Source organism: Mirounga leonina, unplaced genomic scaffold (genome assembly GCF_011800145.1).
Source record: "Mirounga leonina isolate KUSES-001 unplaced genomic scaffold, KU_Mleo_1.0 Mir_197, whole genome shotgun sequence".
Classification (NCBI taxonomy): domain Eukaryota; kingdom Metazoa; phylum Chordata; class Mammalia; order Carnivora; family Phocidae; genus Mirounga; species Mirounga leonina.
This window is the reverse complement of record NW_023270494.1, coordinates 11487097-11498279: the sequence shown is the minus strand read 5'-3', so window position 1 is coordinate 11498279 and position 11183 is coordinate 11487097. Positions and strand designations below refer to the sequence as shown.

At 46.2% G+C, this 11183-nt stretch overlaps 1 protein-coding gene across 12 annotated transcripts in view; it reads left to right on the top strand.

Moving 5' to 3' along the window:
* The window catches only part of AMZ2 (archaelysin family metallopeptidase 2), a 10182-nt gene extending 549 nt beyond the window's left edge, over nucleotides 1-9633 (top strand). Inside the window, exons 1-10 of one of the 12 annotated variants that reach the window (XM_035026187.1) lie at nucleotides 99-191; nucleotides 666-757; nucleotides 1070-1159; nucleotides 1505-1555; nucleotides 1697-1979; nucleotides 2505-2678; nucleotides 2807-2935; nucleotides 6018-6181; nucleotides 7814-7990; nucleotides 8929-9633. In XM_035026187.1, the coding sequence (XP_034882078.1) occupies nucleotides 1532-1555; nucleotides 1697-1979; nucleotides 2505-2678; nucleotides 2807-2935; nucleotides 6018-6181; nucleotides 7814-7990; nucleotides 8929-9084 (1107 nt within the window). In that variant the 5' untranslated portion in view covers nucleotides 99-191; nucleotides 666-757; nucleotides 1070-1159; nucleotides 1505-1531 and the 3' untranslated portion in view covers nucleotides 9085-9633. Of the gene's footprint in view, nucleotides 1-98; nucleotides 192-364; nucleotides 479-665; nucleotides 758-1069; nucleotides 1160-1504; nucleotides 1556-1696; nucleotides 1980-2504; nucleotides 2679-2806; nucleotides 2936-6017; nucleotides 6182-7813; nucleotides 7991-8928 lie in introns of those variants that run through there. The other 11 variants (XM_035026190.1, XM_035026189.1, XM_035026194.1 and 8 more) reach the window with 11 other exon arrangements.
* Nucleotides 9634-11183: the final 1550 nt, after the last annotated feature.

Sequence of the window (11183 nt, the reverse complement as noted above, 5' to 3'; positions counted from 1 at the left end):
CGGGGCAGGGCGGGGCGTGCGGCTCGGGGGCGGGGCAGGGCGGGGCGCGACGGAGCGGCGGAGCGGTGCGTGGCGCGATGGGGCGTGGCGTTGCGCCGGCGGGGGGCGGGGGGCCGCGGTACGGAGTAGGGCGAGACGTGCGGGCGCGCGGAGGCCGCCGCTGGAGGCGGGCGGTGTCCGGGCCTGGCGGGGTGAGGGCAGTGCGGTGGAGCCGTCAGATACGGGCCGTGGCCCCCCGGGTTGGGGGATTGGTGGTGGAGGATGGGGACGGTCGCCGTCGGTGGGGAGGGGTGAGGATGTGGGCGGGGCCGCTGCGGCGGAAGCCGGGGAGGACGGCGGGGGCGGGGGCGTCTCCGGGGAGCAAGGCCCTTTGAGGAGGCTTCCTCCGGGCGGAAAGACGAAGCGAGACTCCCCGGGGGATTCCCCCACTCCGCCCCAGCCAGGGGCCGGGTCGCGGTTGCACGGGCCCCAGCCCAAGGTGCGGGTTTCTATAGCAACCAGCGGGGGTGGCCAAGTTGTCCAGGTTTGCCCAGGATGTGCTGGTTTGGGCACTGCGGGCAGGCAACCCACAGGAGTGATCCTCTTCTGCCTCCCGCGGTTCCACCCAGAGGGGACCTGGGAGGCTGGCCGAAGGCCGACCTTTCACACTGCCTTTTTAATATTAGGGAAGGCGCCCCGCACAGCACTTTCCCGACCAGGCCCAGGCATGCAGGTCCTTGTAAGGCAAAAACTTCGATGGGAGCCTACCTCCCTAAAGGTAGGTAGGATACAGGAGGGCACATTTTGCTTGATATTTTGTCCTGTAGGAGAAGTGAACTGTCAGCCCAGTTGGGGAGCAGTGAGGACGATCTTATGCACATATCAGAGCTTTAACAATAGTGACCTCCGTTTGGGAATTTCGTCCTCGCTCTGGAAACCCAGGATTCTGATGTCCAACCAGAACAGACGTCAGCTTCAATATTCCCGTCAATTGTCAATCATTAAACTGGAAAAAAATCTAGAGAATTAGGAAAGATGATAGGTTCCAGAGTGAAGTCCATTTTTTTTTTTCCTTTTCTAACTCCAAAAGCCTCGTGGTGGAACAGCTGTTTGACGCATTTAGAAGAAAGAATGACACCCCTACAGAGGAACATGATGTGAATGGAAGAGACCTGTCATTGTGAGTCTGGCTTTTGATTAGTCACCTGATGTCCTCCCCAGGGTGACAAGACTTTGAGGCAATAAACCTCAGTGTATGAGGTCTGTTACCAGCCTGCAGTTAAATTACAGAAATGGCAGGACTTACCTCAGTTCTCTTTTTGTGTGGTCTGGAATATCTTTGAGTCACCTTGGAAAAGATGAATATTTTTCATGTGGCCCTAATGAGTCAGTTCATAATATTGTTGCCCCAAGGACAGAAGGAAACAGGAAATCAGGTCATTCTCTTAATGGTTTTTTAAAACGGGAGCAGGTTCCGTAAGAGAAGGAGGAATGAACGTCATGATTTTTCTTTTCACTTTTTCAGATACCCTCCCCAAGAAATTGATTGGAAATGGGGAAGAAAAACAGTTATTTGGTACGAATAATAGTAACAACAAAAAAGCAATCAGTTTTTCTATTCTAGGGAGAAATTAGAGATGTATGTGGAAGATAGGCAGATTAAAGTCACCGGAGTGGATATGCATTGTATATTTGATTACTTGTGTTTTCCTGGTAGATGCAAACAGTACAGCACTCTGAACAGACTCTAAAAACAGCTCTCATCTCAAAGAACCCAACGCTTGTGTCACAGTATGAGCAGTTAGATGCTGGCGAACGGCGTTTGCTAAACAAAGCCTTCAAGCCAGGCAATGATCTGTTTGGACCCATTACCTTGCATTCGGAATCAGACTGGATCACCTCCCATCCCGAGCCTCCCCAGGACTTCGAACAGTTTTTCAGCGATCCTTCTAGAAAGGCACCGTCTCCAGACAAACGCAGTATTTATATACAGTGCATTGGTATACATTGGTAACATGCTGGCTTTGGGTTGGTTTGCAACGGGGCTGTTGCCAGGGAGAGCCCACTTGTTCTCATTCAAGTGGGCAGTTTTAGGATCATTTTTTGACATTCATTACAGTGGTGGAAGTTTTGTACCCAAATCGCCTTAAAAGGGGACATTTTGTTTCTTTGTAATTCATGTTCACATCAATGAGTGGTAAAGGTTTATTGAAAATCTGGAGTTAGTTTGCTTCTAATATCAAATTTCTTTTTTTTTTTTTAAGATTTTATTTATTTATTTGAGAGAGAGAATGAGCACATGAGAAGGGGGAGGGTCAGAGGGAGAAGCAGACTCCCCACTGAGCAGGGAGCCCGATGCGGGACTCGATCCTGGGACTCCAGGATCATGACCTGAGCCGAAGGCAGTTGCTTAACCAACTGAACCACCCAGGCGCCCCTCTAATACCAAATTTCTAATTATAGAATGAGATAGACTGAATGTTTAATCATCTTAAAGTCTGTCTTATATTTTTTCCATCTTCTAGGATCTCTAGGAAACACCAGAATTATCAGTGAAGAATATATTAAGTGGCTCAAGGGCTACTGTGAAGCATTTTTCTATGGCTTGACAGTGAAACTCCTAGAACCGGTTCCTGTCTCTGTAACGAGGTGTTCCTTTAGAATCAATGATAACACACAAAACCTACAAATTCATGCAGGTGAATTAAACAACTTTACAATTTAAATTGAGTAAAGGAGATATTAGATAGATACATGTATGGAGATATATATATATATATATATATATATATATAATCTCACACGTACTTTTTTTTTTTCCAAATAGGGCACATCCTGAGGTTCTTAAAAAGGAAGAAACCTAGAGATGCCTTCTGTATTGTGGGAATAACAATGATTGATCTTTACCCACGAGACTCCTGGAATTTTGTCTTTGGACAGGCCTCTTTGACAGATGGTATTCCTTTTTGACATTGTTAGTAGAAATTTCCTCAACTTGAGAATATTTGAAACTGTTGATAAAGGGAAGAAATCCCAGCCAATTATCATTTTGATACTTAGGACCATAATATTTCTGGTGCATCGTGCTGTGCTCGGGAAGTAGTATGCTGTGGATGGATTCTGATGATCCATCTGATGAGCCCTTCACTACCTACATGATTTTGAGGCCAATGATACCTATTTCAGAGAGTCCTTTTAAGATAGTTTACCTAACAGTGCTGATACATAAAAAGTGTTGTCTATATGCCAACATCATATAGATGTTCAGCACAACAGATGGTAAATGTCAGTAATTCAGGGGCAAGGTGAATTAAAGACCTTAGGGATGTTTGTACTATCATTAAGGTAAGTGAAAATCTTGCTAATTGTTTTTCAATTCTTCTCCTAGTTCTCTTATCTAGATAGAGTAACCATAGGCTGACTTACAAGTGTGTAAGCTTCTTATCCTGTGTCTCATGACATTTTGTTATTTTACTTTTATAAAAAGTCACCTTCAGTTTTCGATTTGAGATATAGTAAAACTTGATTCATTAGGAATTCTGCATGGTAATAGGGTAGGAAAGGATCTGGAAGCAAATCCAATTTTGCCTTTTTTTTTTTTTCTTTTTGCCTTCTCTCCACTTTTCCCCCCACCCCTCCATTTTTGCTGTAATTTCTCTACCCTCATCCCCTAGGATCTGACAGGTTTGGAAGGGAAAGTCCAAAGCACTAAGGGGAGTGGTCGTCCCTTAGCACTCTGGGGATAGGGAGTAGGTATCCGGGACCTTGCTTTCAGAGTACTGGTTCGTGGACTGTCCAGGTGTTACATTAACCTCAGGGTTTGTTGGGGGTGGGCCCTGTCTTTAACAAATGTTTCTTTCTATTAGACATTTCTCTTTCTGAGACATTCATTAGAGGTGGGAGCCCAGGGCACCATAGAGCCTCTTCTTCCCTCTACTCCTTCTTTGGTGACTTCTCCATTTACATTCCTAGAGCACCCCCATCCCCCATCAACACACTCTATTGGACACTCTGGCCATGGCTGTCTTTCTGATTTTTGTAAGAGCTTATCTTTCTGGGGTGCCTGGGTGGCTCAGTCGTTAAGCGTCTGCCTTCGGCTCAGGTCATGATCCCAGGGTCCTGGGATCGAGCCCTGCGTCGGGCTCCTGCTCGGCGGGAAGCCTGCTTCTCCCTCTCCCACTCCCCTTGCTTGTGTTCCCTCTCTCACTGTGTCTCTCTCTGTCAAATAAATCTTAAAAAAAAAAAAAAAGAGCTATCTTTCTATCAGAAATAAGCTTTTTTAAAATAAGATTTTATTTATTTATTAGAGAGGGAGAGCACAAGCTGGGGGGGAGTGGCAGAGGGAGAAGGAGAAGCAGACATCCCTGCTGAGCAGGGAGCCCCACATGGGGACTGGGAGGACTCAGGGCTCGATCCTAGGACCCTGAGATCATGACCTGAGCCCAAGGCAGACGCTTAACCGACTGAGCCACCCAGGCGCCCCTATCAGAAATAAACTTTTATGAGCTAAATTTTTATCTCCCCTTTTATAATTAATCTGACAGCGATGGAAACATTAAAAAAAAATGTTAAAACAGTTTATCTAGACATTGCTAGCTAATTTATCTTATGCAGGTTTGAGGAGGCCAGGAGGCATTCTCCTAAAATGTTTCTACTTTAAGCCCCCCCCCCTTTTTAGTAAGTTTCTTAAATATTACATGGTCTAAAGAAGGTGTAAGCTAGCAGCATTGATCTGCCATGCAGTGAGATAGGATCTTACTATAAGTGACTGTACTTTCCCAAGTTTATAAAGATGGGGATTTTAAAATGGAGAAATATATAATTACTAAAAATAATCTCCCATCCGTAGGGTTATTAGAAGGAAAAAATGTTCTTGCTCACGGTATTGTAGTGAAATCATGCCCACACTTGGTTGGCCAGAGGATAGAGGAGGTCAGCTGTGACATGAGTTTGTTTTTCCTTAACTTTCAGAATGCGCTCTCTCTCTAAATATCAAATATAAGGGGCGCCTGGGTGGCTCAGTCGGTTAAGTGACTGCCTTCGGCTCCGGTCATGATCCTGGAGTCTGGGGATCGAGTCCCGCATCGGGCTCCCTGCTTGGCGGGGAGTCTGCTTCTCCCTCTGACCCTCCCCCCTCATGTGCTCTCTCTCTCTCATTCTCTCTCTCAAATAAATAAAAAAATCTTAAAAAAAAAAATTAAATAAATAAATATCAAATATAAGGTGACACTTTGAAGGGTGGGGTGAGGAGCATTCTCTTTGGATCAAGTTGGATCGGACAGACTGTGAACTCATTTCTTTAACAAAAAAAAATGCCTTATTACTTTCAGATAACAGCGGAAATAGGCATAAAAAAATGACAACGTAAACAAGTCACATTATAAAACCATGCCCTTTAGAATGTATTGTGCAGCAAACCCTGTTCTCATGTGTGCAGGGATGGTTGAGAGAAGCTTTGGTGTAACAGGAAGTCAGTTACAAGGGTGTTTTTTCTGGTCACCCGAAGGCAGCCACATAGAGTCGTGCTCTGAGTGAGAAGGGGGAGGGGGGTGGGTGTTCTGTGGGAAGGCATGGTGTCCAACATGGTCTCCACGCATCAGGGCAGTGAAGGAACCCTCACTGAGCTGTAGGACCTAGAGGTCTGTTTATTGTGTTCTTAAAGAGTAAAGTCATGGATGCGTGGTATGTGTGTCACCATTTTTCCTCACTCCTCTTGGAGTCCTTGATTTGGGTTACTCTGAGAAAAAAGACTAATTGTGTGTGTGGGGGGGAAATTCTAGAACTTTCTATTTCTCAAGAATTTGATCTCAAGACCCTTGAGTCTTACAGGGCGGGGCAGTGTGGATAGCAGAAGATTTTGGTGGGGAAATCTGGAGCAAAGGCCCTCCTTTGTCTTGGCAAACCTTAAGCGTATTAGACCGTGAACGTAGTACCACAGATTTGCACCCAATGACTAGACGCGCGAACAGCCTCTCTTTTTTGGTTTTCCATTCAGGAACCTTACTCCCGTTCTGATGTTGCTTGTCCTCCTTTTCTAGGTGTGGGGATATTCAGCTTTGCCAGGTATGGTAGTGATTTTTGCAGTTCACACTATGAAGGCAAAGTGAACAAGCTGCAGAAAGTATCTTCAAGCGACTATTCCGTTTTTGATAACTATTATATTCCTGAAGTGACCAGTGTTTTGCTGCTTCGTTCCTGTAAGGTGAGTCATTTAAAAAAAAAAAAAAGAGGGTGCCTGGGTGGCTCAGTTGGTTAAGCGACTGCCTTTGGCTCAGGTCATGATCCTGGAGTCCCGGGATCGGGTCCCGCATCGGGCTCCCTGCTCGGGGAGGAGCCTGCTTCTCCCTCTAACCCTCCCCGCTCTCATGTACTCTCTCTCTCTCTCATTCTCGCTCTCTCAAATAAATAAAATCTTAAAAAAAAAAAAAAAAAGAAATCCAACAGGAATTTTTTTTTTTTTTAAGATTTATTTATTTATTTGAGAGAGCGAGAATGAGAGAGAGAGAGTACATGAGAGGGGGGAGGGTCAGAGGGGAGAAGCAGGCTCCCCGCCGAGCAGGGAGCCCGATGTGGGACTCAATCCAGGGACTCGATCCAGGGACTCGCTCCAGGGACTCGCTCCAGGGACTCCAGGATCATGACCTGAGCCGAAGGCAGTCGCTTAACCAACTGAGCCACCCAGGCGCCCCAACAGGAATGTTTTTTAAAGAGCTCTTAATTCCCTGAATTGTCTATCAATAGCCCTTAAGGTCTTATTATAAATGAGTTTGTATTGCTTGTGTACTTTTGGTGGATATTGTTTGACTGAAGTTATCAACAGAAACAGGATTAGAATGGATACCTTAATCCTGAAATTCACAGCATCCGTGCTGGCTTTTGTCCGATTAGTAGCAACAAGCAGCCTTGGCTGTACCCACATCCTCGCCACTAGTTTAATTCCAGAATTCTGTTATGAGTAAGCTAACTGACTTGTTGAAGCTGTCGTGGTTATCACGTAAAGCGGCTCTTAGAGGCCTCTGCTCTCAGGTGTCTTGAGGACGGCTTCCTCTTGGCCCAAAGCTGCCTTTTGCTGCGGTTAGTTCTGCTCACAGCTCCTGATTCCTCCCCAACCCCTGCTCTTCGGAAAGCCCATCTCCTGATTTCCAGTCCGTTATCGTCGTGTCCCCCCCCTCAGTCTCTGTAGCCAGAGACAGAGGCTTTACCTGCAGCTGGGAAGTTTTGTTTTCCTAAGTACCCCTCCTTAGGGTTTGAGAGCTACAGTGTTTTCAGAGTGTATTCCCCGCATCAGTGTCACCTGGCGTGCCCGGTAACATGCAGGCTGAGCCCCCGTCCTCCCAAACCTGCTGACTCGGCATCTGTGGGGGAAGGGCCGGAATCTGAAGCCTAACAGGCGTCCCACCCTCTGGTCTACAGCAACAACTGTCCACCGGGGCTGATTTGGCCACCCGGGGACTTCTGGCAATGTCGAGAGACCCTTCCGGTTGTTGCAGTTGGGCGGGGGGTGTTCCTGGTATAGTGGGTAGAGGCTGGGGATGGTGCTAAGCATCCTACAGTGCGCAGGACAGCTGTGTCCTCCCCCCACCGCCACCGTGCTGACGCAAAGAGTGGTCCCACCCAACATGTCACATGTATCAAGGCTGAGAAACCCTGCTCCGGGGGAAGTAATTAAGTATAGGAAGGAAGGCGGTAAGACAATTAGGGAAACCGAGGATTAAGTCTTTGGGAAGGGAGTTGATTCCTCTAAATTTGTTTCTTGGAAAAGCAAGAAAAAGAAGGCAGGTGTGACTCTTCGATGATGGTGGCGCTATAAAGCCTTGCTGCGAATGTCTTGCAGACTTTAACCCATGAGATCGGACACATATTCGGACTTCGACACTGCCAGTGGCTTGCATGCCTCATGCAAGGCTCCAACCACTTGGAAGAGGCTGACCGGCGCCCCCTCAACCTCTGCCCTATCTGTTTACGCAAGCTGCAGTGCGCTGTGGGCTTCAACATAAGAGAGAGATACCAAGTAAGCGAGGGGAAGCAAAAGAAGGGGGGAAGTGGTTATATAAGTAGCAAACTGCCATTTTCTATTAGGCCCTTCTCGGGAGCTGTAATTTATCAGAGGAAATTAGTGCCGAGATAAGCAGGAAGCTGTGGTTTAAAAAAAAAACAACAAAAAACACGCAAAGAAATCTCCTCTTAAAAACTGCCTTGTCTCTGGGTGCCTTACACTTGCAGTTCAGTGAGAGACGGTGGAGGAGGTTATCCACCTGTAGTCCCCCTTCGCTCGACTTGAGCGAACAGGCTGAATGTTGATGTGTGTGGCAGAGTTCATTATTTTTTAAAACCACAAGTATATGTGGAGATGCTTTATCTTGCCAAATACGGGACAGGGGTATGCTCTTCACTCAGAGGAAAGGAGGAGTTTCTTTAAGGAGGAAGAGGGAAAGTACGTAATCTTGGTGCGTGTGTGCATGTCCACGCATGCCCACAAACATGTCCGTAGTCCTCACCTACCTCCTTGTGGGTGTGACTGCTCACGCAGGGATCTTTACATACATGTGTCTGTCCACACCTATGTGCACGCTTACATGGCGACCCATTTCCACACCAGCTCCAAAGCACTTACTTGCCCAGGGCCCTGTGGAACCTTCGGCACGTTGAGAAAAGCATAATCTTCCCATCCAGGAAAACCTGTGAGGATTTGTGCGTTTCTCTTTCATCTTCCCTCCTCTACACACTTCTGACCATCATTTGTAATCGTAGGTTGTATATTTTTGGTAACTGCTCCTTCACCCAGTATGTGTTGTTTCATATTCACAAGCATCTTTATCAGATGGAACATCTTCCCGGGGTAATAAAAAGTCACTGAGATAACGTGATTTAGAAGCCAACGTGTTTCTCCTGCCTCAGACTGTTTTGCCCTGATTTGTTAACATGTGAATCTGGATTTTGTTTTTCAAGGCGCTGGTGAAGTGGATTGAAGATGAGTCTGCTGACACCCCTGGAGTCGGCCCGGAACACAGTCAGGAAGATAATGTGAATTTACCAAAACCCGTGGAAGCCTTTAAGGAGTGGAAAGAGTGGATAATAAAATGCCTTGCTGTTGTCCAAAAATGAGGACCTTCACATAGGAGTAATTACAATAAACACCTTGCGCATTATGCTTTCACTCGAATGCAGTACTTCATTAGAACAGACTGTTTACTGATTCTGCCCTGTGTCAAGTAACAGAATGGAACCTTCTTTAAAGCACCTGAACTTTGAAATGAGGCTTATTTGGAATGCTAAGAACTATAAACCCTCTCTCTTCTGTCTTAGTACCCTGGTCCGTGGTAGCAAGCACATCATTTCCATTCTTGAAATATGTTTATGTCTCACAAGAGAGCTAGGACTAGCAGATAAGTAAATACAAAAATCGCTGTATGTGTCCCAAGAAAGGATTTCCAAGGAACATAATTTCCAGGGGGTGATTTTTGGTTCATTTCTTAGAAGAGGTGGGCTGCCTCCTCTAGATCCCTCATCTGTGGACTCTCCTTCCCAGGGGGGCTGCCTGATCTCCCTTGTATTTGCTGGTTGTCCCCTTGAACCTGAAAGAAGCAATGGTTCACATGGGGTTTCGGCAGCTTATAAAATGTGACCTCCTCTCAAGAATATTTACAAGTGAAACGGGACTTGTACGACAGACATAGTATTTGTGAAGGGTCTTGCTCATAATTCGGTACAATGGGCCTTATGTTTGTGAGTGTGGCACTTTTCCTGTAGGCTTGGAGCAGGTGTTAGGTTTATTCCTACAATAGTATCATTCTCACTTTGCATTGTGACGTGTTTACTTGAGCGGGAGAGTCTGACGGGGCGTCCCGTTGGTGGGTCAGGAATGCCCGTGTTGGCCTGTCAGGCTGTGAACATCAGTTGGGTTTCCTCCGTGGGGAACAGGATGAAGACCGCAGACTTTTTGAGATCAGTGTATCTCAGAAATCTAGGACTTAGGTCAGATCATATGATTGAATGCTGGTGAGCAGATTGCGTTTTCCCACATTCCCATCTTCACCTGGAGGGTAAAACTTACAGGTATTTTTTTTTTTTTTACTTCTGAAATATTTCTGTTTTCTCCCCATAACACGTCTCCTGGCAACCACATCACAAACAAAACCCCAACCAAACAGAACAAAGCCGGTGGCGGAGGGGTGCCGTCGCCCCAGACTGCCCAGGCTCAGAGCTGACCGCCTGTGGCGGGAGAGAGGACACGCCAACCAGATGAGGAAGGCAGACGCCCACAGGGAAGGCACTAAACCCCAACACGTCACACAGCCTAGGCGAGACCCTCTCACCAACCGAAAGCAAAAGGCAAAACCCAGGACACGCCGTTGACAAGACACTGAAGTGTGAGAACTTAGTATTTTTAAATTTTGAAGTTTGGAACCTAAATTCCCTGTTATTTATGCAGTGATTTATTTATTTTTGCAGTGTGGTTTAAAGCACATATTCTAACTGGATCCATGCTTTCCCTTACTACATTCACTTTCTTACTTGATGAGACCTCTTAAGGTCATTTAGAAAAATGATTTGTGTTCAAACTCATCGAAGGGCGAACACTTGGTCGTTCTCCTATGAGAAGAGAACCCAAGGGAGCATGGACTTGTACGGATTCTGTTGTTTTATTTCCTTGTACTATCATTGCCCACTGTGTTCAGGTTTCTTCTGTTTTCCCACAAGGTAAGCGCAAGTTTTGCCCTAGAGGACAGCAGGAGTTACAGACCTACACACAGATTTGGCTAGGTGTGTGAATCAGGGGGTGCGGTTATCTGGACAAGACATAAAGTCCATTTGTACCTACTCTGCACCGAGAGACGAGGAGAAAAGTCTTCTATTTAAAGAATCAAATCAGTCCTGTTAAAAGTTGGACAAGAGTTTTACGTGACCGGCATTTATTCAGCAATCATCGTTTGTGTATAATGCATCGTATTTACTTCTGGACAATTTCTTAGGGTTGAATTTAAGAATATAATCTGTTTACTGCAACGAAATTTTATGTACTACAGGCAAATCTTGTCTTGAGAAATGCTTTTCAGTCCGTAACCAATCCACGCAGAGCTTGCTTTGCAAATGCTTAACAAGGTAAGAGTGAAGAGAATTCGTATTTTCCACGGTCTAGAAATAAGCGAGTCTGAAAAGCTGTTGGCGCTGGCGCCTGCGGAATCAGTCGTCTGTCTCCGGCC